The 26,493-nt window shown below is 28.5% G+C and overlaps 1 protein-coding gene across 3 annotated transcripts in view; it reads left to right on the top strand.

Annotated features, from left to right (window-relative positions):
* LOC127280439 (suppressor of hairless protein-like) overlaps positions 1-23,366 on the top strand; it is a 28,512-nt gene extending 5,146 nt beyond the window's left edge. Inside the window, exons 1-3 of one of the 3 annotated variants that reach the window (XM_051303409.1) lie at positions 5,583-6,278; positions 7,036-7,090; positions 21,429-23,366. In XM_051303409.1, coding sequence (XP_051159366.1) covers positions 21,505-23,025 — 1,521 coding nt within the window. In that variant the 5' untranslated portion in view covers positions 5,583-6,278; positions 7,036-7,090; positions 21,429-21,504 and the 3' untranslated portion in view covers positions 23,026-23,366. Of the gene's footprint in view, positions 1-5,582; positions 6,279-7,035; positions 7,091-21,428 lie in introns of those variants that run through there. The other 2 variants (XM_051303408.1, XM_051303410.1) reach the window with 2 other exon arrangements.
* The last annotated feature ends 3,127 nt before the right edge of the window (positions 23,367-26,493 follow it).

Below are 26,493 nucleotides of genomic sequence, written 5' to 3'. Positions count from 1 at the left end.
TTTATGCAATTTTCATTAAACTTTGCAATTAAATATCCCCAAGATTTCAAGGAAATCTTTACGAAATTTTTAGTAAAGATTGGCTGCTGTGGGGGAACGGAATTCTAAATACGGAAAATGAAATATTTTATTCTAATACATACTTGTTACAGGGCGTATTAGAATTTAACATTTGGAGTTTTCATAATACAATTATGAATTTCGCAAAAACTATTCTAATTTCTGTTTCTAAATATATTAAACTTTATTATTTTTATTTTAGGCATTCTTAAAAAATAGTAATGAAGTCTATAAACATCCCAAAATCTGCAAAATCTTCCGCAATTGTAACATTAATATACTAAATATGAGTGTCAAAATATTAAATATTCTAACAAGATTTCTTTCCGTGTATATATAAAAGGAAAGGTTACGTAAAAAGATATTAAACATATTGTAATATCAACGAATAAACATCTCTATAAAAACATAATTTTTTTTTAACTAAGATAAAATCCAGCTTTCAATTTTTTCATTACCGTATGCGGTCGGTAAGGTAGTTTCTTTCAACTTTTCAGGCAATATTAAAATTCAACAAAATATAAACAATTTTTAACTAATTAGTAAACTTGAGGTCATCTTAAAACTTCCGCCATTACAGTAAGCTTACACAGTAAAGGTAAGGTAAGCTTACAAGGAGAGAAATAGATGGTAAGAATTTATGATCTTAAGATGGTAAAAAGTAGATGTTATCCGGTACTATCATTATGCTACTCGGTACTTTCAAAGATGTTACAAAAAGTATGGTTATGTTACCCACTACAATCAAGATGTTACTCCGTACAATCTGGATTGTTACTGATAGAATCTAGATTGCTGTCCGTATATGTAAGATCAAATATGGTACCTGGTACTATCTAGATAGTACCCCGTACCATCTATTTCTCTCCGTGATACACAGTAAGGTCGTGGTAAGTTTACATGGTAAGGTTGTGGTAAGTTTACATGGTAAGGTTGTGGTAAGCTTACACGGTAAGGTTATTGTAAGCTTCCCGTAAGGTTACTGTAAGCTTCCCGTAAGGTTACTGTAAGGTTACTGTAAACATAGAATGTTATTAATAAATAAATTTTATTAATATTTATGCGCAGTAGTTTTCTGTGGCACATACGGCTACGCAGTAAATTTTATTTAACAAACCCTATTGGGGTTCATGAAGTACTTTACCAAATATATAATTTTTTATAAAAAAAAATTTATAATATAATATATATATATTATAATGTAATTATTTTTAATATATTTTCATATTACTTTATGTTCACAGTAACCTTACAGCAACCTTACAGTAACCTTACGGGAAGCTTACCTTACCCTTACCGTGTAAGATTACCACAACCTTACCATGTAAACTTACCACGACCTTACTGTGTAAGCTTACCTTAGCTTTACTGTTTAAGCTTACTGTAATGGCGGAAGTTTTAAGATGACCTCAAGTTTACTGTAGGCTTACACGGTAACCTTACAAACCCTACAATATCCTTACAGAAACCTCACAGCAAGAAGTCGTGCTATGTGAGTAGCAGGAAGTTAGAAAATAGTTTTTTCTTTTTCTCCGTTTATTGCGGATGATTTTATATATAATCCTTGATCCGAAGGGAAATAATAATAAATAATAATATAATATACATATAAATATAACAAAAAATTTTATTATATTTCAGTTTTAATAATTAATTTTTTTAATCTTGGCTGGAGTCTGATTTTTTGCACTTTTGAATATTGGTTGAATATATTGGGCCAATATTGAAATTCGAGCCTTGGCATTGGTCTCTACACTCCCAGACTTGGCCCAATATTGGCTAAAATAATGGACCAAGATTGGCAAAAGTGCTCCTAATATTGGACTAATATTCAGCCAATCGTGCTTTTCCCACTGGGTATAAACATCTATTTACCTTTCAAAATGCATTTTTCTTTCATATCTAGTCGATTTATCAAGTCTTTATTAAAGATACTAAAAGTTAACCGAAACTTAACCCAGCTGTGTTAACGTAAAGAAAGTTAATATCAAATTATATAAAAGTATTTTATAATTTTAGGACAAAATGCGACAAAGCGAAATTTTGATATCAGAAGTACTAAACTTAAAAAAAAACTTATATGAAATTTAGTAAAATTATATTAAAATATGTTAAACGTATTTGATATAACTTTACTAAATTTCATATAAGTTTTTTTTAAGTTTAGTATTTCTAATATCAAAATTACGCTTTGGGTTGCATTTTGTCCTACAATTGAAAAATACTTTTGTAAAATTTAATACTAACTTTTTTTACTTGTGGTTGTTATATTGTATGAATCAGTTATTTTCACTGATTACACAGGTCTACAAGGTATTTTTTTGAGATATCACAGTGGTTTTTAAGAGCATTTGAACCTTCGTGACGTCACAAATCATGGCGCATGACACGCAAACTTCTCAGGTATGTGAAAAACACAATTTTGAATATTTTTTAAAAAAACCTTTTGGAAAATGTTCAGAATAACATAGACTCTGTCTGTTATATGCGGAAAATTCAAAATTTTGCGTTTAAAACGTTTTTTAAACAATGTTTAAGTTGGTTGTCACAAGTAAGGAAAAATACACGAATTGCTTATATGTAGGCCATTTTTGGAACTGAAACATTGTTTAAAAAACGTTTTAAACGCAAAATTTTGAATTTTTCGCATATAACAGACAGAGTCTGTGTTATTCTGAATATTTTCCAAAATGTTTTTTTAAAAAATATTCAAAATTGTGCTTTTCACATACCTGAGAAGTTTGCGTGTCATGCGCCATGATTTGACAACCAACTTAAACATTGTTTAAAAAACGTTTTAAACGCAAAATTTTGAATTTTCCGCATATAACAGACAGAGTCTATGTTATTCTGAACATTTTCCAAAAGGTTTTTTTAAAAAATATTCAAAATTGAGCTGTTCGGAAGAAGAACTCGCTCTTCGCTCGGAAGGGACAATTTCATAGCAGTTGTAGGCATAAAAATAGGAAAAAAAAAATTTCTAAATTTTTATTTTTAAAAAGTACTACCTTGTATAAAATATTAAAGCGCATCTTTTTTTTCTTTGAAATTTTTTTGTAGAGCGAATATTTTAGTTAATAATAACAAAAAACTGACAAATTTTAATTCTTAAATTTCATTCAATTTTAAAACATAAATTGTCATATCTTCGACAATTATTAATAAAATTACTTTAGAATTGATATCCTAACACATTGAAGTATAGAGAAAAGGATAATATAATAAGAATGTTCGAAATCATCATTTGTTTAATAATTTTTAATTGTTATTTAAGGGCATATTGATAATCATGTTTTCTTACCTTTGCCGACAAAAAGTCTGCGGGGAAGTTCCGAGTTTCAAGAACTTCCAGTGAGACATTTGTTTATCAATGTGTAATAAAGTTTTTTGTAAATTTACAAAACGATTTATTAAATAGTTTAAAAAATATTGAAGTTTTAAAGAAACGCGTGCAGCCGCATATCACATCGCCATGTAGAGTAGAGTCTTATTACGCTCTCAGGGCGTGAAAACATCATCTTCCCATTACTTTTCAATAATATTATTTGTTATTTTCATAATATTGTTAATTAAATTGTTTAAAATTATGAACAATTAATAAAAAATTAATTAACAACATTATTAAAAATAATTAAAAAAATTTTTAAATATGTATATATTGTATCTAAATGTTTTCAGTATTTTTTTCTCCTTAACCTTACGTGATAGAGACTTCTATATAGGCTTAAATTAAAGCTTATATCTTATATATACACTTTAAGATTCATATGCGCAAGATAAAAATAATTTGAAATTTAAAAAAAATTAGATTCAACTCACCCAAAAAGATTATTGGGGTCATTACCTCCATTTTTTCAAAATTTCAAATTATTTTTTATTACGCGCAAATGGATCTTAAAATATACGTTTTAAACTTTCATTTAAGCCTATATATAGAAGTCTCTAGCACGTCAGGTTAAAGAGAAAAAAAATACTGAAAACCCTCATACACACATTTTTGGGAGTCTTTACACCAATTTTTTTCAAAATTTTTTTTGTCTTGCACAAACGCGGGTCTTAAAGTGAACAATTTAAGGTTTAATTTAAGCCTATATAGAAGTCTCTAGCACGTCAGATTAAGGAAAAAAAATACTGAAAACCTTTACCTTAAAAACACGGTTTTTAGGGTGTTTACCCCCATTTTTTTTAAATTAAAAATTTTTTTTAATCTTGCGTATATTGGTCTTAAAGTGTATGATCTAAGCTTTAATTTAAGCCTAATATATAGAAGTGTCTAGCATGTCGGGATAAGGAGAAAAAAATGAAAACCATCAAAAACACTGTTTTTGGAGACTTTACCCTCTCTTTACTCAAAATCCTGACGTGATACGCAACTTTGGAACCCAGGATCGTGTTCAGCACACAAAAATACATTTGAAACTACTCTGACACCAAAAAAAAGTCTTATTTTGTAGACCTGCGTGTTATCAATGATTTGTACTGAGAATTAGTGAAAATCATTGGTTTAATCAGTGAGAAGTGAGTTACTAATTAAAATCAGTGAAGATTCTCACTGATTCAGATTTAGAGAGCAGATATATGATAACAATAAATATATGTTATAAATATTTTTAAATATTGAAAACTTATATTTTAAAAATCTGAAATATTCCGCATTGTAACGACTTTATTTTTAAATAAAATGGTTATGTTTTTATAAACTAACATATTTTGCTGTGCATTAAAATTGTGCGAATTATGTAAAGGTATATATATATAAATAGTTTTGGGCAATATAATTAATTTTTTACATAGTAATATTAAAAGCAAAGAGTCAGAGATTATATATTTTCAATATGAATGATTGTTACCAAAAATTTTGTTAGTTTGAAAATTTGAGCGAAATAACCCCGTTTTGCGGTATTATTATTATTTTAAATTATGCTTGCTTAACACAGAAACTAATTTGAATTGTCTAAGAATAACTTTCCGTTATCGTGAGCTTGTAAGAATTTAATAAAAACTAAGTTAAAAATGAAATGGTAATTTAAAATAAATTTGGTTTTATTTTTAGAATAATAAAAGCATGTGGAAATAAATAGAAAAAAGAAGGAAAAAAGAGATTTATCAAAACGCCTGATTATATTAATATCGAGATAGAAAAAGAGTTAATGTTGGATAAAAATTTGCATTAGCTTAATGCTGCTTATTCTCATATAATTAACAAGTCCAGTTTCATGCAGTTTCACCTGTGCTTACAATAGTCTGTCTTTGTATTAAACAGAGTTTTCTAAGTATGTATACGTAGATATAGATAGCACAGATCTTGCATATATACGAGAAATGACATTTGTGTTGTATCGACATCATCGCAAAAGTAGAGTGAGGCAGGGGCCACCCACTCTTTCCCACAGCAGGTTTTTCCCACGCCCTCCATGGTAACCCCAACATCCTTTTGCGGCAGCAATTCCACGATGGGTGAGAAGGGAAGCTTCACTGTCTAGTATCCGCGGTGGAGGGGACAATTTTGAGTGGTGGGAAGAAAGAATGGGATTGAGAGGTAAGGGAAGATCACTCGGTATGACTCGATCTTACTCGCTCTAAGAGTGTGTTGCTTTCGTTCGGAGAGTCGTGTAATATTTTTCGGTTCGACTTCGCCATTGTACAAATAGGCAAGAGGAAAACAATAGAAACTATTGCATTTATATGCGATCGCAATAACCACTTGGTCTCTTTTCGTCGCCCTGGCGATTATGTTTAAAGCGGGATTGTGTTTATTTCTGCAAAGTCGCGCCCTCTTCCTTGACGTTACTGTTGCCAAAAGCAAACAATTTCATCTCTCATTTTTAGAATCTACTTGTTTGTGTAAATTTTGATTGTTCCCGCGAACGCAGTGCCAACATTGATAATCTCAGGGAGTCTACTACTAAAATGGATGTTTATATGTGTGGAGGATTTAAAGTTCAAACTATCGCGCACGTGCAATATTTGCAGGCAGCTAATATGTTGGTATGACTGTTCGGAAAATTCAGAAAGTGAACAGGTGTTTTTTGAATGGAAATGGATTAGTTGCAGCCAAGCAAGAATTGACTAACTGCACCGATTTTCTTCTCAATATTGTATATGGAAATGCAAGGAGATTAATCTTTGTAATGAGTTACTCAGAAACAGGAGGAAGTAATTTCGATTCCAGTGAAATGGATATAATGGGAAAGTGCAACAGAAACTATCAGTCTAAGGTAAAGATTTTTTTATTTTTAATTCTTTTTTCAATGTCAATATGTAATCTTATTCTGTTACGAGTGATTTATCAAAAGCTGTTCAATTTATGTGAGCTAGGGGTTTCTTAACCTCTGATATACGATTAACTTTTTCGGACATTCAATTCTTTCTATTAATGATTTTACAACTAAGTTTAGTCATTTGCATATTAAGAATGCAGAGTTACATTAGATTTATCAATTTCTTGGAAAATTAAAACAAAAAATGCTTTCTATTAAATTCAATAATTATTAAATAAAATATAGTCTAACTTATAAAAAACATTTTTACTTGAAAACCTTTTTTAATTTTTTCAAACAATTTCTAGTTAAAAAATCAAAAACTGTGGTATCATTGAATTTGACAGAAACATAACCTAAAAATTTTATTTTTTGGGGGGATGTTATAAAAACTTAAAAATCAAATCATCGAATGACTAGTTTTAAGAATTTCCTTTCCTTGTATTTTTTAGTTAAAAATTTTAATTTTTACTTCGCAATAGTAAAGTTAGAAATTTTCAATTTGCGTGCATTTTTTGTTTATTTAATAATTCATGTTGTTAATTTATTTATCTTGATTTACGACGTGACTGATGTTTATTTAAAATGCAAATAATTGTATTCTTTGTTTGACTAAAGTGACATTTTCTGTAATTTTTAATTATTCTAACTGAATATTTATATTATCGAATTGGAATATTAATTTAATTTTTATCCTTCTTTATTTTTGTTCAAGGGTCATGTTGTAGTCTACCCTAACCTCAAATGTTTGTAAGAACACCGTAAATGCTGTTAAGTATTTTTGATAACGTTTTTTTTAAATAGTTTCTCTTAGGGTTCAAATCAAAGATAAGCAGTAATACTCGCGGAAAATACGAGAATCATTGTTGGTAAACAACAAATCTGACAGAAAAATACTAGCAGAAGCACTAATATTTTAGAATATATAATCCAATTCCTGAACAGCGGAACAATGCGACGCGCGAAATTTTGAAATCTAATACTAAGAAGAATTGTATCTGCAAAATCGTGGCCAACATATAAACTAATTGTCAAAAATTATTATTCGAATATTTTTTTATTTTCTTAATAATACATAGAAACATAAATAATAATAAACTAATCAAAAATAATGTTTATGTTTATTATATTAATGTTATTGCGTTGTTGTTAATCAATTATTCATATTTTGGCCAGCTTATCATTTCTGTTATTATAGAATTTTTTTTCTAATTAAAATTAAAATCATAATTTAACTTTCAAGTATGATAGTCAAGAATGAAATATCTGTAATGGGCCGGACAAATTGTTCATAATTTTTGTATATTTTAAACAAATTAGATGTAAATGCATCCATGTAATATAAAGAGCTATTGTGATACTTAATAAAAATTTGAAATAATTTTTAATATTATAACAAACAAAATTTAAAAATGAAACATATAGTTTTGGAAATTTATGCGGTTCTGATTTGATTTTTATGAAATATTTCAATTTTTTAAAACGCTTCCCCATGATGCACAAAACTGGGGACAAGAATTAACATCGAAAAAAAGCTAAAAAAATAAATTTTTTTCCTAAACTCTAGAAACTTGGACAATAAAAAACGTTACCAATAATTATTTTTATTATTGTATATTGTAAAAAATATTTAATTTTGTTTCGTAAATGACACTGTGGACAGGCTTCCCCATGACAGTTTGGATCTTTAATTTGCATTTTAAAAATAATATTTAATTTTATAAATTAAAGTGGCTATAGGCTTTATGTTTGTAAACACTAAAGTTACTTTTTCACGTTGGATTAATTACAATACATACAATTTATTTCTTAAAAAACACAAGGGACATGGAGTTGTACACTTCTTGGAGAATCACTATATACACTTCTAGTACCAAACTTTAAAATTTTACAAGTGGATATATAAAGCGTAGTGTCTTCAAAAAGTTATTATTAATTATTTAAAAATACAAATTTTTAATAACATGTAACAAAAAAAATCCAACAGATGATTGCTTGTTACGTTAAAAAATGATTAAAATTAGTTTACTTACACTGCAAAAAGAAGTATCTTATTTTAAGATGTTTTGGTAGCATTTTAAAGACATTAAGATATCTTGATGTCTTGAAAACGCTACCAAAACATCTTAAAATAAGATACTTCTTTTGCAGTGTAGCTCTTAAATTTTCCAGTTTCTTTTCCCGTTATTCTTTATCAATTTTTTTTCATCACAGTTACTATAAAAAAATTGCATTTCACATAATTAGCAACTTCATACATACTTATAAAAATGCCTTTCTAACGAATTAATAATTATAAGACTTTTTGCATCATCTCTGCAATAAACTATTTTTTCTTGAAGCACATTTACAAATCATTAAATAGCAACCGTGGAAATATATATGTAAGCACTTTTGAAATACTTTTATTCAAATTTCGCGGAGTATCACTCGTATTACTGTCATTTTCAAATATTGTACAAACATGTACAAGGTCAGTCAAGGAAAAGTCAGGAAATATCAGAGAATTTTATTCAAAGTCAGGGAAATTTCTATAAATTTATACAAAAATTAAAATTTTCTGTGAATTAAAAAAATTTGTTAATCGACCAAGACTTAAATTATGATTTTTATCACCATTTTTATTATTTCATTAGAAATTAAATTATTGTTGAATATGTCAGTAACCATATTTTTGTCCCAAAAAGGCAGAAATAAGGTAAATAAAAAGTCAAAAAATGTCAGGGAATTTTTTTCTCAATCCTTGTTAAACACCCTGTTATTGAAAAATTTAATTATTTAATTCAGGCGTACTTGCGTTTGCGAAGACGAAAAATAGGCACCTCTTTACAATTTTTTTTCACAGACATTTTAATTAAAAAGTTAAAAGCTTTTTTTACTCCTTAAAAAACATTATTAAAATTACAGAAAGCAATTTTTTTTGTTTTTTCATTGTTAATTACGATTTGTAAAGGGCGCCAAAATATAGGTCTAAAATTTGTAAAGTTTTGCGGTACCCCCTGTAGAGCCGCTCCTGACAGTCGAAAATCAAAAAACCAAAAAATTTTTTAGTTTACGTGAATACCAAGTGGACTAATATCATGGAATTAAAAAAAATAAAAAATTAAATCAAAATTTAAAAAATCACTTTTTTTTACAATTTTTGGCTGTAAAAAAATGTAAAAAAAATTTAATTTTCAAAGCTTTGATAACACTGTGTTACAAAAAAAATTAAAAAACACTTTTTATCGAACCTACTACAGGTTGTAGGTAACGAAAAACTAAGAAGAATGGTATATTAAAAATTTCCCTAACACCCCCAAATTTTAATTTTAGACCCAAAACACCGTTTTCACGTATATTTATGACTAAAACCCTTGGAACTTTTTTATTTTTCCACCGATTTAAAAGTTTTTTTTCATTTTGAAGCTAAAAAGCAGGGCTTTTCAACCCACATAGAGTTTTTTTGTTAAAAGTAATATTTACAAGAGAAAAGTTACAAGAAAGTTTAGAAATTGTCAGTTTTTCCTCAATTTTACAACTTTAACTGATGTTTACCGCATTAATTATGTTTTAAACATTTTTTTTCTTCATGTAATATTCAAGCGTACTAAATTGTGCGTCGAACGAGCCCTATTTGAATAGTTTTCTTTAAAAATTGACTGATTTATTGCAGTTTTTCTATTTCAAAGTCCAGTAGCAAATTTAAGTATTTGTCAGTTTTCCTTAATTTTTTATTCTTAATTGTTTTATGTAAAGTGCTTCTGAAGTTTTGACCATAATTAATAGTAAATATTGATTTTATTTTCCATATAAGAAAAACGTAGCTAGCCTCAAAAATAAAATTACAACATATTTTACAAATATACTTTTTGTCAAGAATGTTTTTATTGCTAATAAAATTCAACTTAAATTTTTAATATTAATTACTGAATTAAAAAAATATCCGAAAATTCAAATTATTTTGAAATTAGAAGTGTTTATTTAGCCTTTTTATTTTCATCTTCCAATCGTCCAGCAATATGCAGAGTGTCACCTATTCACCTTTTTTCACCTATTTCAATGATTTGTCACCTTTTTCACCTTTTTTCAGTTATTGAAGGAATTTTTCTTCCTCGTAGAAAGTTTTATAGTGATGACAATTTTCGAACTTCCTAAAATCAATTATTTCAATAAATTTTTAACTATAGTTATATTTCGACATGAGGAACAAATGTCCGGATGTGTGTATGTGTGCGGATGTGGATGTGTGTGTGTGTATGGCACCGCTTCTTGTGCATTTTTACCTCAAAAAATATTGAGATGTCCTTTAATGTTATTTTTGAAATATTAGTTAAGTAATTAATTATTAAAGTCAATAAAAAATGAGATATTTTAAAAACAAATAAAGTTATCGTAATTCTGACGTTACTTAATGAAAGTTGACAGAATTCCGCTTCCAACGAGCCCTATATGAAGTACTTTGGATTATTATATTGTTAATAAACAATTGGCTAACATGGCAATTGTTTATAAAAAATCATCGAATCCAAAATAGTCCATATAAGGCTCGTTGGATGCGGAATTACGTCAGCTTTGATTTGGTACCTTCAGAATTACAATAGCTTTATTTATTTGTGAAATATTTCATTTTTGGATCAATCCATTATATTTCGACTGAAGTCGTCGCTGACTAATTTTTAAAAATTATAATACTTTGCAGGAATGATTTTGAAGTTATCAAGATCACGAAATGAAAAGGATTTTATTAAAATTTTAATTATTTATTGCAAAATATGAATTTAAAGTATATGAGGTGCTGAAAACTGTCAATTTTTTAGCCATTAGAAAATATGCAAAAATACGTAGAATTTACCATAAAAATAAAAAAAAATTGTTGTAATTTACTAAGAATGAATAAATTTATCATTATCAATTGATATAATTATTTAAATATGTGAAATAATATATAAAATATGATTTTGAAGTTCGCCTGTCAAATAACCTAAGTTTGCAAATTTCATCTATTAAATGTGAGAAAGAGAAGTCATTAAATTGAAAAAAACCTTACCAAATATAAAGTACCTGTGACTAACTTTTAGTTTTTCTTAGCACTTTTTTCCTTTTTTCTTCATAAATGTGAAATAAAAAGCAATAAAAATTGGCACTTTGCTTATTTTCACTGTTTTCAAATGTAAATAACTTTCTTGGAGAAAACTGAAAAATTACAAAACTTGGGCAATATCTAATTGATCACTAAATACACACACTGGAAAAAAATTCGCTTTGGTCCCGAAGATACTTTTTGAGATAATTAAGTTTAAACTTTTCACAATTTTTATCAGGTTAATACATGTGGTTTTTTAAGGACGAAGTTACGTTTTATTGGTTAAACATTTTGAACTAACTTCAATTTTATAAAAATCACATGCATTAACCTCATAAAAATTGTGAAAAATTTAAACTTAATTATCTCAAAAAGTATCTTCGGGACCAAAGAGAATTTTTTTCCAGTGTGTGTATTTAGTGATCAATTAGATATTGCCCAAGTTTTGTAATTTTTCAGTTTTCTCCAAGAAAGTTATTTACATTTGAAAATAGTGAAAATAAGCAAAGTGCCAATTTTTATTGCTTTTTATTTCACATTTATGAAGAAAAAAGAAAAAAAGTGCTAAGAAAAACTAAAAGTTAGTCACAGGTACTTTATATTTGGTAAGGTTTTTTTCAATTTAATGACTTCTCTTTCTCACATTTAATAGATGAAATTTGCAAAATTAGGTTATTTGACAGGCGAACTTGAAAATCATATTTTATATGTCTGAAACTGTTAGGCTGCTCGCACAAGAAAAGACGGAGCAGTGTGCAGGATCTGTTTCAAATGAGATAGAAAAAGACAGGAATATCGCTCTTTCCTTTTCTAACTCATTTGAAACACATCCTGTACACTGCTCCATCTTTTCTTGTGCGAGCAGCCTTATGGTACGCTTGACGTGCGTAGAATGGAAAATTGATGATGACTTTAAAGCAAGATATTTTAAGTTAGAAAAAAGTTAGAGCCTTGAAACTTAGATGGTTAGAAAGCTGATAAAATTCTACGTCTGAATGTATATCAAGAATTTTATTTTTACTTTTTAGAGCGATTGTAACATCGGGAAGAATTCAAGAAAAAAATAAACAATTTTCTTACTTTCGTACTAATATTTTTGACTCCTGGCATAATCGTATGGAACATTTTTAAACTTTTACAACATATTCTTTAAGATCTTAGCTTTAATTTGCTTTTTTGAAACTTATAAAATGTTTTCTGGTTCCTGAAACATGTTAAAAAATGTCCGAAAATGTTTTTCTACAACCCAGAAGCGAGGCAGCGAAAAGTGATGATCGACAGCTGACAATGAGTTGTAGAAGAACACATGCTCGGACATTTTTTAACATGATTCAGGAACCACAAAATTTTTTTTAAGTTTCAAAAAGGCAAATTAAAGCTAAGATCTTAAAGAATATGTTGTAAAAGTTTAAAAATGTTCCATACGATTATGCCAGGAGTCAAAAATATTAGTACGAAAGTAGGAAAATTGTTTATTTTTTTCTTGAATTCTTCCCGATGTTACAATCGCTCTAAAAAGTAAAAATAAAATTCTTGATATACATTCAGACGTAGAATTTTATCAGCTTTCTAACCATCTAAGTTTCAAGGCTCTAACTTTTTTCTAATTAAAATATCTTGCTTTAAAGTCATCATCAATTTTCCACTCTACGCACGTCAAGCGTACTAACAGTTTCAGAGGGAATTGTACTCATGTATTTTTACGTACATATTCTGCCAAAAATCTAACGAACTGTATTGAAATTGTATTAAATGGCGTTATCATGGAAAAATTTAAAATTCATAAAGCAAAATTTTTCTCGCATAACACCCACAATTTTGGATGTAGAGAACTATTAATTGAACAGGATGTAAAGCGAACCTCATTGGAATTAATTTTGAAATTGTTTTGAAATCCCTAAACGGATGAAAGTTAATCATGACTATTTTCACGTATAGAATATACTAAAAGTATTATTGATAACCTAATTGAAATTGGTTTTAATTTTTTTAGGTACTCTCTAAATCTGAAGTAGTAGAATTTTTACTCCTTTATTAATAAAATATTGAGGATTTTGCGCAAAGAAATTATAAATGTTTTATTTGCAAATCGCTTAAAAAATGAGATTAATAGTATGTCATTACTTTATGTTCTTTTTCATGTTTGGATTAAGAAAACAATTTCATGTGTTCATTAAAACAATGTTGAATTCAATAAATATTATGTTTATCACTATGTAAACTTTTTTTTATTCTGATCATATTATTCTTTAATAATCTTCGTCGTAACTAATTATTTTAGTAGAATAAATTACTAACTTTTCTAGTAAATGTGCTACTAATTAATTTAGTAGGCTATTCTCGTACATTGAATTAGTAGCTTTCTACTATTTCGTAGTAAACGAATTTACTCTTTTAATTAGTATAAAACTGTTAACAATGAGTAGTTTTCTACTAATTCAGATTTAGATAGTACAAAAAAACTATCCATGGCTCAAAAACAAATTTGTTTGCAGCATTTAGTCTCAAAATTTTTCGGTGATTTTTATAACTCTAAAAATACTCAACCAACCAAAACTCTCTCTCGTAAAAGCCCTTATCTCGTAAAGAACTCTCACAATCGTTAATTTAATGAAACATGAAATTTTTTGATTACAAAATTCTTATATTTTTAATATTCTTAAATATAAATTAAATTTTTTTAAAGTTATTATTGAGAAGAAAAAAAATGGTGTGTCAATATACATAACAGATCGGAAATTTTCCGAGGATTCTGAGTTTGAGTTTAAATTTCTGGGGCGCATGAATATCTCATAAAAATCATTTGCTAGAACTTTCATTTGTATGAATTTCATTTGACAGAATTTTTTTTTAGACGAATTTTCATTTTTCTAATTAGCATTTGAGTTATTTTTTTTGTAAACGAAATTTTATTCAACATAATTTTCAGGTACCGAATTTTTATTTAACATCATTTTTATTTTAACAAATTTTTTGTTATCCAACTTTGTATTTTAAAGCATTATAATTTAAACCAATTTTAATTTATCAAAATTCTAATTCAATAGAATTTTAGTGATTCAAATTATTATTGAATGTCAGTATTTTTAAACTATCGAATCTCCATGTGTTAGAATTTTTATATGATAGAATTCCTAAAACACCGAATTATCATTTGATGGAAATTACAAATGTCCGAACAAACAAGATTTCGGCGCAATTTTTAAAATAGACCAATCACAATTTTCTTAATAATTTCTTATTGGTCTGTTTTAAAAACTGCGCCGAAATCTTTCTGACTTTTGTTTGTTCCGCCATTTGTAATTTCTGTCAAATGAAAATTCGCTGGTTTAGTAATTCTATTAAATAAAAATTCAGGCACATGAAGATTCGATAAATTAAAAATTCTGACATTAAACAATTCGAATCACTAAAATCCTGTTGAATGGGAATTTTGATAAATTAAAATTGATTTAAATTATAATGCTTTAAAATACAAAGTTGGAGAACAAAAAATTTGATAAAATAAAAATGATGTTAAATGAAAATTCGATACCTGAAAATTATGTTGAATAAAATTTTGTTTACAAAGAAGATAACTCAAATGCTAATTAGAAAAATGAAAATTCGTCTAAAAAAATTCTGTCAAATTAAATTCATACAAATGAAAATTCTAGCTAATGATTTTTATGAGATATTCATGCGCCCCAAATTTCTTCTATATAGCTGCTCTTGTGCACAAAACGCATAAACTGCAAGAGAAATCGAATTATCACTTTATTTTGTAAAAATATGGTTAAAAACTAAATACCCAGACCGAGTTGGTTGGCCAAAAGTCAAGATTTATTTTAAAGTGCCTGAAAATCGTTACTCAGTGGTTTTTGGGATCGCTGATTACGAATATGATGTTAGTTTTTAAAAATTCAAAATAGCCGATCCAATATGGCCGTTTAAATATTCAAATAATTATTGTATTTTCATCTAAATTTGTTATTAGATTTTTTTGATTGCTGTTTACGAGAGAAAATTTTTAATTTTTAAAATTAATGTTTTTTCTTATTTTATTTATTTAAGACTTTCAAATATTTTCAAATTTTTACATTTCAATGAAGTTAATGAACTTTTTAAACTTTTGAGATCTTTACCTGAGATATTTTTAATATCTATATTAATTTTACATAAAATTTCAGTAGAAGTAATTGTTATATCATCATTCCCTGAAATAATATCAAGAACTTCTCGTTCAGTTAATTTTGCCATTATTAAAATTGTTTTTTTAAAATAGTCATATAAAATTACAATATTTTTAGTTCAAATTACATATTTTTAATTGAAAAATTAAAAATTATTCATATAGTAGCATTTAAGATCTGGTCGAGTTTCGAGGAGTTTGCTTTCGAAAATACTACATTATTGAACAAATACAACTACATGAAGAATACTATGTGATACTTCAAATTTCAAAAAATTACAATGAATTAACTTTTATTCTTGTTTTTTTCTCATGAGTAAAGAGAGATGAGAAAAAAAGATAGAGTGAATTCTTTTGAATGATTATGAAGTAAATTACTTTTATTACAAATGCATTGGATAAAAATGATAATTGATTTTCAAACTTCGCGCAACTGTATATTAACGACACATTATCGTAAGACAATAAAATTTGTAGGAAAACTACTTTGATTACACAGGCCAATAAAATTTGATTCAATTTACTTTCCAAGAATCAGACAATATACTTTTCCGAAGGCTTTCGACGTGCTGAATCCGAATCCGGTCTCAGAATTGACTCTGCACGTCAGGTTTTCGAGATATTCTAACCTTAATGTGCAAAAAAAAACCCGTTTTTTAACTGCATTTGAGGTCATGCAACATCAAGAGATAATTTTTTTCCCAAAAGATCAATATGGCATCTGAAAGTGCTATTCTTCCCCTTTAAAACCCATTTTGAAAATTTTAAAAATCTTCATTTGTCTCTGAGTAATCGTTCATTCAAATTTCTGAGTATGGCGAATTCTTCGATATTTAAAAACTGAACAGGAACAGATAAAACTTCGATAATACAGAATAATATAACAACAAACATCTAACTTTCAAATAGTTCTGCAGATTTTCGGTATAACTGAACACGAATTTGATTGTATTTGCTTGTAATTTGTTACTCAAGGGTTTTTGGGGTCGCTGAACAGGAATGCGATGCAGTGTTGCCAGAACTGAGCTTGAGGTTTGCGGACGCGCAGGCGCAGAAATGCGGATTTTTGTTTCAAATGGCGGATATTTCAAAAAAGATATTTTAAACATTTGTTTAAATAATTTAATTGTTATAATTAATGTAAAAACAAAAAAAGTAAATACCTATAAGAAAATCTGTAAAAAAATAACTTACTATGTATATTTTTATAACCCTAAGGAAGCATTCACAGCTCGACTGCCAACATAGTGGGTTTTGATTGGTTGACAATAAATTGCTTGCTTTACGTGCTTTGCGCATTTCGCAGCAGTTGTGCACTGGGCGTAAGTAACCTTTACATGGAAAAAAGGGGTTTATACCAAAATGCGGATTTTTGGGTCATCCGCTTTTGTTAATGCGGATTGCGGATGAAAGTGTCAAATTGCGGAGCAAAATGCGGAAATGCGGAGTCTCTGGCAACACTGATGCGATGTCAGATTTTCAAAATTCATAATGGATTCAATATGGCGAACGATTTTTTTAAATATCAAAAAATTTGCCATACTCAAAAACTGGAATGAACGATTACTCAGGGACAAATGAAGATTTTTAAAATTTTCAAAATGGGTTTTGAAGGGGAAGAATAGCACTTTCAGATGTCATATTGATCTTTTGGAAAAAAAATTATCTCTTGATGTTGCATGACCTCAAATGCAGTTGAAAAACGGGTTTTCTGCACATTAAGGTTAGAATATCTCGAAAACCTGACGTGCAGAGTCAATTCTGAGACCGGATTCGGATTCAGCACGTCGAAAGCCTTCGGAAAAGTATTGTCTGATTCTTGGAAAGTAAATCTTGTCGGCCTGTGTTATTAATGATTAGAATATGGTATACTTAATTTTACCCAATTCTAAAAGTGATTTTTGAATTCCGAACTCGGTCTCCTGAACCATAGTGGATTGCTTATATCATTTCGAAGTATTGACTTTCAACTATCTTCCCTGAAAATTTTAGCCAAATCGAAAACGTAATTTTTCACTGAATTAACGATTGCGAAAGTTCTTTATAAAGATAGAATTGGGACTTGAAATTTTTGTTGACTGCAAGTATTTTTAAAGATATAGAAAGCACCAAAAAATTTGAGCTGAATCGATCTACGAACAAAGTGTTTTACACAAATCCCTCAAAGAAATCAAGTAGGATATTGTGAATTGCATTTGCCAGTGTTTTACATGAAGTACTGATTTTAAAATAACAAATGAATGCGACTAGTTATAATAAACGAAATATTTAAATATTCTAAACACTCCAACAAACGAAATATTTTTCTATTTGAAATCTAACTACTTTGTTAAAAACAACTTTCTTATATAATCCTAAGACTTTTAACCAAACCAAGTTTGGACAAATGTAACGGACCCCTTTTTGCATATGGAAATAAAAATTTTTGAGTTATTTTGTACACGCGTGAATTTAGATATTTTCATACTAAATAAAATTGTCTAACCTATGTAAGTTTCTTAAAAAGCTTAACAAGTTTGTTAAGATTAAAAATTTAAAAGCTTGAATATTAGCAAGAAAAATTGTGTGAAATATTGACAACACTATACGATGCTGACTCAGTGTCATTAAACAGTAAATACATATGGCCCAGAATTATGCTTAACTTAATTAACCTATTCTCATGTATATTGTACGTGCCAATACATAAAAGAGCACGTTACTTTAATTTTGTTATACATTTTAGCTTTTATTTCTAAATGTTTATCAAAATGTGTATAAAAATAGTATACTAAATATTTTTAAAAAATATTCAATTTAGCTAGCAGCAAATATAGCAACTATACATGACTCTATTAAAAAGGAAGTATTTACCATTTTATTGTGTAAGGATCGTATCATAATAAACGTCAGAATTCTAACTCATGTAGCAAAAATGAGCTCAGTTCAGTTCCCACGGGCTTCACGTACATCCTTCTTTCTAAGAAGACTGCCAACTTGTTACAGGTTTCCTGTAAGAAATCTCTGATTAATTATTTCTTTACAAAAGTAAAAACTTTTTTCTTTAAAGAAACATATATAGCTTTTGAGGGTATGGAAAATTGTAAATGTTAACACAAAATAGTAACAATTTAATTGTGAATTTAGAGAAAGACCTAGTCTTAACTTTTTGAAATTTTGTAGGAAAAATATGAAAAATTGATTTATTTAAGAGTTGTAAATAAAAGAGGTCAGCTTTATTTTGTAATTATGAGTTATTTTATTTTTTAAAAAACAATGCTAAAAATTCTTTCTTAAATTAAATTTGACAGTTTTTCGTGATAAGTCTATTTCGAATTTTTAGAAAAATTTATCGTCCTTTACTCTTAGAAATAAATGCCAGAATCCCGAATCTTAGCTTTTTCCGTAAAATTTGAGCGTTTTTTAATGTGATTTAAGCTGATTTAGATAGTTTACAGGTTATATAAAAATTCTTAAGAGTTAGTATCACTTTATCACCATTAAAAACTTGCCTCTGGCTTACTGTGAAAGCTAAGAATTTTTTTTTAAGATATAGGGTTTTAAGCAAATAAAAGCACTGGGGCATTCCATGGGAAATTCTCAGTCAAAAATTTTTTTTGCCCAAAACAGTTATTCCAAATCTATATAAAAAATAAGAAAATATATATTTTTTTATTTTCTTATTTGGTAAAAATGAAGGAAGTTATGATTTTTTAAAACTTAACGTCATCAAAGGCAGTGTATTTTAGAAACCTTTTTTTTATCTATTGTACTAATGCATAAAAAATGATTCTATATATGAAATTTGTTCACTTTTTTTCAAATTTTTCAAATATTTGTTAAAAAATAACGTACCTATAACGGAAGCAATAAAAAAGTTGAAATTAGATTTTTAATTTTTTTTGCACTGCAATCTCTGATGACTAAAGAATTTTTTCCCTTATCTGCAAAAGTAGTACTTTTAGTTTTTAAATTACTATTTACAATTTTTAAGCTAGACGTAAAGATTTATAGTAGGTATGTATTTTTGAAAATTAAAAAAAAATGATAATGAAAAAAAGTTATATTTGTAGAATAACTGCTTGAAATTCTGTGCGCCGTACTAAGTAAACTAAAAATAGTGATTTAAAAACTAAAAACACCACTTTTGCAGATAAGGGAAAAAATTCTCCAGTCATCAGAGATTGCAGTACAAAAAAAATTAAAAATCAAAAGTGTTTCACAACTAATTTTTTAAATTTAAATTCAAATTTTTTGTTACTTCCGTTATAGGTACGTTATTTTTTAACAAATATTTGAAAAATTTGAAAAAAAGAGAACAAATTATATATATTATATATAACAAATTATATACTTATATATCATATATAGAATAAGTTTTTATGCATTAGTACAATAGATAAAAGAATGTTTCTAAAATACACTGCCTTTGATGACGTTAAATTTAAAAAAATATTAACTTCCTTCATTTTTACCAAATAAGAAAATAAAAAAATACATATTTTCTTATTTTTTATATAGATTTGGAAAAAAATGTTTTGGGCAAAAAAAATTTTTGACTGAAAATTTCCCGTGGAAAGCCTCACTAGTATTATGGTATATAAAAACCACTTTATTAATTATAAAAAATTAAAAATGATGGTCTGTACAAAAAGACAAAAAATGTTTACAGTAGCACCGATTAAAATCGACGCCACTTTTTTATAAAACAATATTTTGAAAAATCCTACTTATGTCACTTTATATTGAACTACATTTTAACCATCCGTCAGTCGCATAGTGAGAAAACCACCCAGTTTCCTTTTTTTTATTTATATTTTTTGAAATACATAAAATTAAAATTCCATAATTTCAGTACTTTTCACAGCACTCTTCTTTTATATATTAAGGACCAATTTCACCAACTCCGGTTAAAAGTTAATCAGCGATTAAAGATAATTTAACCGCTCATGATTGGTCGGTTAGGGATTTAATCGCTAATTAACTTTTAACTGAGTTGATGAAAATGGCCTTAAAATTGTTTTCATGTTCTTTAATAGTTTTATTTTTATGTTATTGAATTTAAATGTAGCAAATGTTGAGAATTTTTTATGCAAAGTGAGGAAATTTTTCAACATGCGACTAACCGCGTATAGTCAATTTGATAAGTTATTAATTTTTTATTTTTACAACAAACAATAACTGAAGACAATTTTACATTTTATCATTCATAATAAACATTTATGAAAAAGATTGACATTTTATAACAATATTGGATTAATTTATTAAGGTGAGGAATTTCCTCACCTGCCACTGATCGCGTGACAAAATTTGATGCGACTGACGGAGGGTTAAGGATACATTTTATTTTTTGTTCCAGAGACAAAATTGCGACCTGGAGCGGTGCTCCTGTTTTAATTCACAAACCAAATTCTTTCTGTAGACCACTGCGTTGTCATTTAAAATTTTTTATAATCAATAAAGTGGTTGCATTTGCCAATCATTGGCTCCCAATATTAGTCTAATGTTTGACCAATGGTAAATTTCCCATTGGGTTCATAAACCTCATATCTGTAAAAAATTCCTAGCGTTCACAGTAAGCATTATAAAATAAGGCAAGTTTTAGTAGTCACAAGGTGATATTAGCCTATAATATAATAGGAAAACCAGGTTTCATCTGAATGCGGATAGAATTTTCTCATTCTACCCATCCTTCAATCTCTTGTACAGTTTTCTCTACTCCTTTCACATTTTAACATTCTAAACCCCTTTTAATATTACCAACCTCTCCTTATCAATCAATTATAGATTTTTACTAAAAAAAAGTTTCGAATCAATTTAATGACGTATTTATGTTTATGTGTATTTTAATGTCAGTAATTTTCCTTTTTATACAATGTATTTTTCTTTTCAGATTCACAACGTGATGTTGCACCTACCTTGAGGATAAGTTGGCAGTAGCCAAATAAGTAAGGAGTAGCAAGTTAAATATGCCACATCAATTTGGTTTACCCATTATGGCACACGGCATGCAGTCCCCGCCTTCGCCAACATCGGTCATGTCTGTATATCCTCGTTTCAGTGCTGGAGTGTATCGTCCGGACAATCAAGACCAAAGGTTGACACGAGAAGCTATGGAACGTTACTTGCGTGATAGGAGTGATATGGTCATTGTAATTTTACATGCTAAAGTTGCTCAGAAATCGTATGGTAATGAAAAACGATTCTTCTGTCCGCCACCTTGTATTTATTTATTTGGAGATGGTTGGAGAATGAGACAGGAACAAATGCTCAGAGACGGTGAGTCCGAACAGTCATCGCAATTATGCGCTTTTATTGGAATTGGAAATTCCGATCAGGATATGCAGCAACTTGATCTCAACAATGGCAAACAATATTGCGCCGCTAAAACCTTGTACATATCCGACTCAGATAAGAGAAAGCATTTTATGCTTTCCGTTAAAATGTTTTACGGTAGTGGACATGATATTGGAGTTTTTCACAGTAAGCGAATAAAGGTCATATCGAAACCTTCCAAAAAGAAACAGTCGTTAAAAAATGCTGATCTTTGTATTGCCAGTGGCACTAAAGTAGCTCTTTTCAATCGTTTACGTTCACAAACGGTTAGCACGAGATATCTACATGTTGAAAATGGCAATTTTCATGCTAGTTCAACGCAATGGGGTGCGTTCACAATTCACCTTTTAGACGACAATGAAAGTGAATCAGAAGAATTTCAAGTTCGGGACGGGTATGTCCACTATGGCAGTACAGTAAAATTAGTCTGCTCAGTAACTGGAATGGCCCTACCTCGATTAGTTATTCGCAAGGTTGACAAGCAAATGGCGAGTTTGGAGGCTGACGATCCTGTGTCGCAATTGCATAAATGTGCTTTCTACATGAAAGACACGGACCATATGTATTTGTGTCTTTCTCAAGAGAGGATAATTCAGTTTCAAGCAACTCCCTGTCCAAAGGAAGCAAACAAAGAGATGATTAATGATGGTGCTTGCTGGACAATTATTAGTACTGACAAAGCTGAATACCAATTTTTCGAAGGAATGGGTCCAGTGCGTTCGCCCGTAACTCCAGTGCCACTTGTTCATAGTCTGCATCTTAACGGGGGCGGTGATGTTGCAATGCTGGAATTGACTGGTGACAACTTTACACCAAATCTTCGAGTGTGGTTTGGTGACGTTGAAGCTGAAACCATGTATAGGTGTCAAGAGAGTATGTTGTGTGTCGTTCCGGATATATCACTCTTCAGAGGTGAATGGCTTTGGGTTCGACAACCCACCCAAGTTCCAGTTTCTCTAGTACGCAACGACGGTATTATCTACGCTACTGGATTAACGTTTACCTATACGCCAGAACCGGGACCTCGTCCACACTGTCCTCCCGCGGATGAAGTCATGAGAGCACCCCGTTCCATGCACAATCAAGCTAGTATGCCTCCAGCTATAGCTGATGTTCCCTGGAGTACACATCCGCCATCACAAGGAGGTCTCTGATACTTCCTTTTCATTTACAGACAGAACCAAAGCACCCTAAGTTTTAGTGCGAATTACATGCCTTCTGTGTTCGACAAAAGTAGACACGTCTCTGTGAACATTGAAACAAACGAAAACGAACAAGACAGTTCAGCAGAACTTTATTTTAGTAGTTTATGTGTTTTAATAAATGTTTCAGAAATTGTTGAAACAATGTGTAAAATATTATACAGAATCTAATGAGATACTATGCTAGAAAACGAATAAAATAATTTATATTAAATATAATAACACTAATTATTAAAATATTTGATTCAGCAAATAGATTTTTTATTAAAGTGATAATGTTAATCAAATCTTAATATGTTATTTGAATTACTTGTATTATTGCCATCAATATCCTTTTATAATTTTCCACAAAAGTTTCGTTTTTTTTTAATGAGTCTAAAAAATTGAATATTTTTATAAATTAAGAAGACATTTCCTTAACATTTACAGTTTCTTTTATTAAAAGTCCCACATATGTGACGTTCCGCGAGAACGCGAGTACCTTAGCTACTTTTGAGTTAAGGTCCCTTTTGTCGCGGAGCGTCACATATTTAAATAGGAGGCGATCATCGATTGCGTCCTGTAAGGGGAAGTTGTAAAAATTATAAAATTTTTAAATATTGACATTTTTAATTCAAACAACATATGCTAGTAATCGTGAAATTCTGAGGAATATGAATATAATAAAAAAAATTAAAAATTTTATTTTTTTTTGAAAAAACTCATTAAGGGCCTGAGCGGCGTTCTCGGGCCTAATGACATTTTCTATTTATGGCCCTTAATGAGTTTTTTCAAAAAAAAAAAAATTTTAATTGTTTTATCATATTCTTATTCCTCAGAATTTCACGATTACTAGCATATGTTGTTTGAATTAAAAATGTGAATATTTAAAAATTTTATAATTTTCATTGAATTTACTAAAGGGTACATTTAGTTTTTTTGTGAACATTTTATAGAAATTAATAGGTTTTTTCAAATTCCCCTATGCACTTTTCTAACTTTTAAAATGTAAATTCAGACATATCTTGGTCTTTTCTTATTTGCTAAATAAACTAAAAAAGTGTTTTTCTGCAAATGCGCTCTTTGTAACGACAATTCGACCAAGGTTTTTTCAGTGTACAACTTCAAAGCTGAAATAATAATTCGTGACCACAGCGACACGAATCGGAAGCGAGTGCAACACTAGTGGAAATGCCTGAAACTCATTACTCGGTGGTTTTTGGGATCGCTGATTACGTATCCGGTGTTAGATTTTAATAATTCAAAATGACGGATCCAATATGGCGGCCGTTTTTTTGAAAATACTTGAAACTTGAATTAATTGCACTTCATGAATTGGTAGATTATAAATATCTATTTCACAGGGTGTCTACTAATCAGGAGAACCGGGAATTTAAATTCCCAGTTTTATTATTTTAATAATACATTAATTTGTCTTGAAAACAATATTTTTTACTTCAATAAATAATGAGAAACAATTTCAAAAATACTGAGAAAGTTAAACAATTTTCTTTATTGATATGAAAGCTGGAAAAATAAGGAATATTCGAGGTCTACTAGGTTATACCTAGTCTAGAGGCAGAAAAAGACATTATTTGAAAATTTTTTCCAAAGAAAGTTTTTAATTTATTAAAATGGAATTTTTTGCAACTGAATATATAACTTTTGAAGTAAAAGCAATATTTTTAATTTTGAAAAAGATATCGATTTTCGTGGCTGCTGCAACGATTTTACAACGGTTTCTATAAAAAAAAGTGTTTTTTATAAAAAAAAATTACAAACAGCCAAATATTTATTTAATATAAGATCAAATCTTGCTTTTTTAGGACTGAAAAAAATATTATATTTACACAAAAAAAAAATTTTTTACAAAAAATTTTTTAATTTTTTTTTTAAAGCTGACATTTTGTGTAAATCTAATATTTTTTCATTCCTTCGATTAAAGACAAGATTTGATTAAAAATTTTTTTTTTTTAAGAAACTATAAATTATTTGCAGCAGTCACGAAAATCGATATTTTATAAAATTAGAATTTTCGTTTATACTTTAAAATTAACATAATCCGAGGGAGAAAATTTCATTCTAATAACCAAATTCATTTCAAATCAGGATAAAAAAAAATTTAAAAAAAATGGCGGACATTTTTATAAAAAACTTTAAATTGAAATTACTCAAAAACCCCACTTTAACATTTTTTTGTGGATTGTCTTCACCATGAAGAATATTTTCTATAAGAATTTAACTTGTGCCCGATTCTGGTAGAAGAGAAAAAAATTTTTTTGTTATTTTGTTATAATTTTTTTGCTGAAAGTCCTAACATGAAAGCAAAAATTCAGTCTTATGTGAACGATTTCAGTGAACGATTTCAGAAATAAAAATTTTTTATACAGTGTACTTTTGGTATTCGTGTGGCGTTTTTTCCTGCGAATTGCGTTCGACTATTCTGACTCAAAATTTGTCTTTCAATCTTCGTACAGAAATTCACATGAAATTCGTGCAAGGAATCAATTACATACAGATTTCTAAACGAAATATAAAGAAAAATCTTCAATTTGTCATAACAAATATTTTTTTGTTTGATTTAGAAAATTAGTTGAAACTACGATATTTCGATAAATATATAAGAAGAACTTATCGTACAGAAAAAGTTTCAGATGAATAACAATATTTCCTTATTTCTAAGCTATCTGTATTTAATCTATATCGGACTAATAACTGTAAAATAATAAAACCTGCTTTCGGTAAACGTAATTAAACAGAAAAGACTTTTTAAAGGAAATGTGATAACATCATCCTAAGAGAGGAACCTTCCTGAAGAGATCTATTGTTACGAAGGAATGTTGGGGAATGTACCCTGGGAATTTACTCACAATTAACGTTCGTATTGTGTGGACAATGAACATGGTTACCTTTATTATGCACAACAGTAATTCAGTATTAATAACAATAATTACACCTTTAGATATAATTAGACGAATTCGCATTTGTGTAGTGTAAAGCAGAAAACTTTATAAAAAATTCTTTAAACTGTTACTCTTTCTTAAAAATAAATTTTGCGTTAATTCTTAAGACAACTGCTCCATCAGAAATGTAATAACCTATTAATACTAGTCTAGTCCACTTTAAAAGAGTATTAAATTATTCTTCTCAAGTACGTTATTATTATTGAAACTTTATTAATTTAAATGAAAAAGTTTATAACATTTAAAAACAATATTCTTTGTGGGAAAAAATTCATTACATTTTCATAAATCTTTTCCTCGACAATATAATATCAAAAGAATTTCCTCTCAATTTAAGAGGATTATCCTTTTAATGCAGAATGTGATCGAAATGTATATAATGTTTTTGACTATGGAAAAGAAATTACAAGCATAATTATATCAAAGATGTAAAAAAAACAATCATGAACGTTCGAATTGCAATTCCTTCAAGATATTG

Source organism: Leptopilina boulardi, unplaced genomic scaffold (assembly GCF_019393585.1).
Source record: "Leptopilina boulardi isolate dan_hultmark-lab unplaced genomic scaffold, ZJU_Lbou_2.1 LbouV2_244, whole genome shotgun sequence".
Taxonomy (NCBI): Eukaryota; Metazoa; Arthropoda; class Insecta; order Hymenoptera; family Figitidae; genus Leptopilina; species Leptopilina boulardi.
Note: the sequence above shows the minus strand (reverse complement) of the source record. Positions and strands in the feature narration are given on the sequence as shown.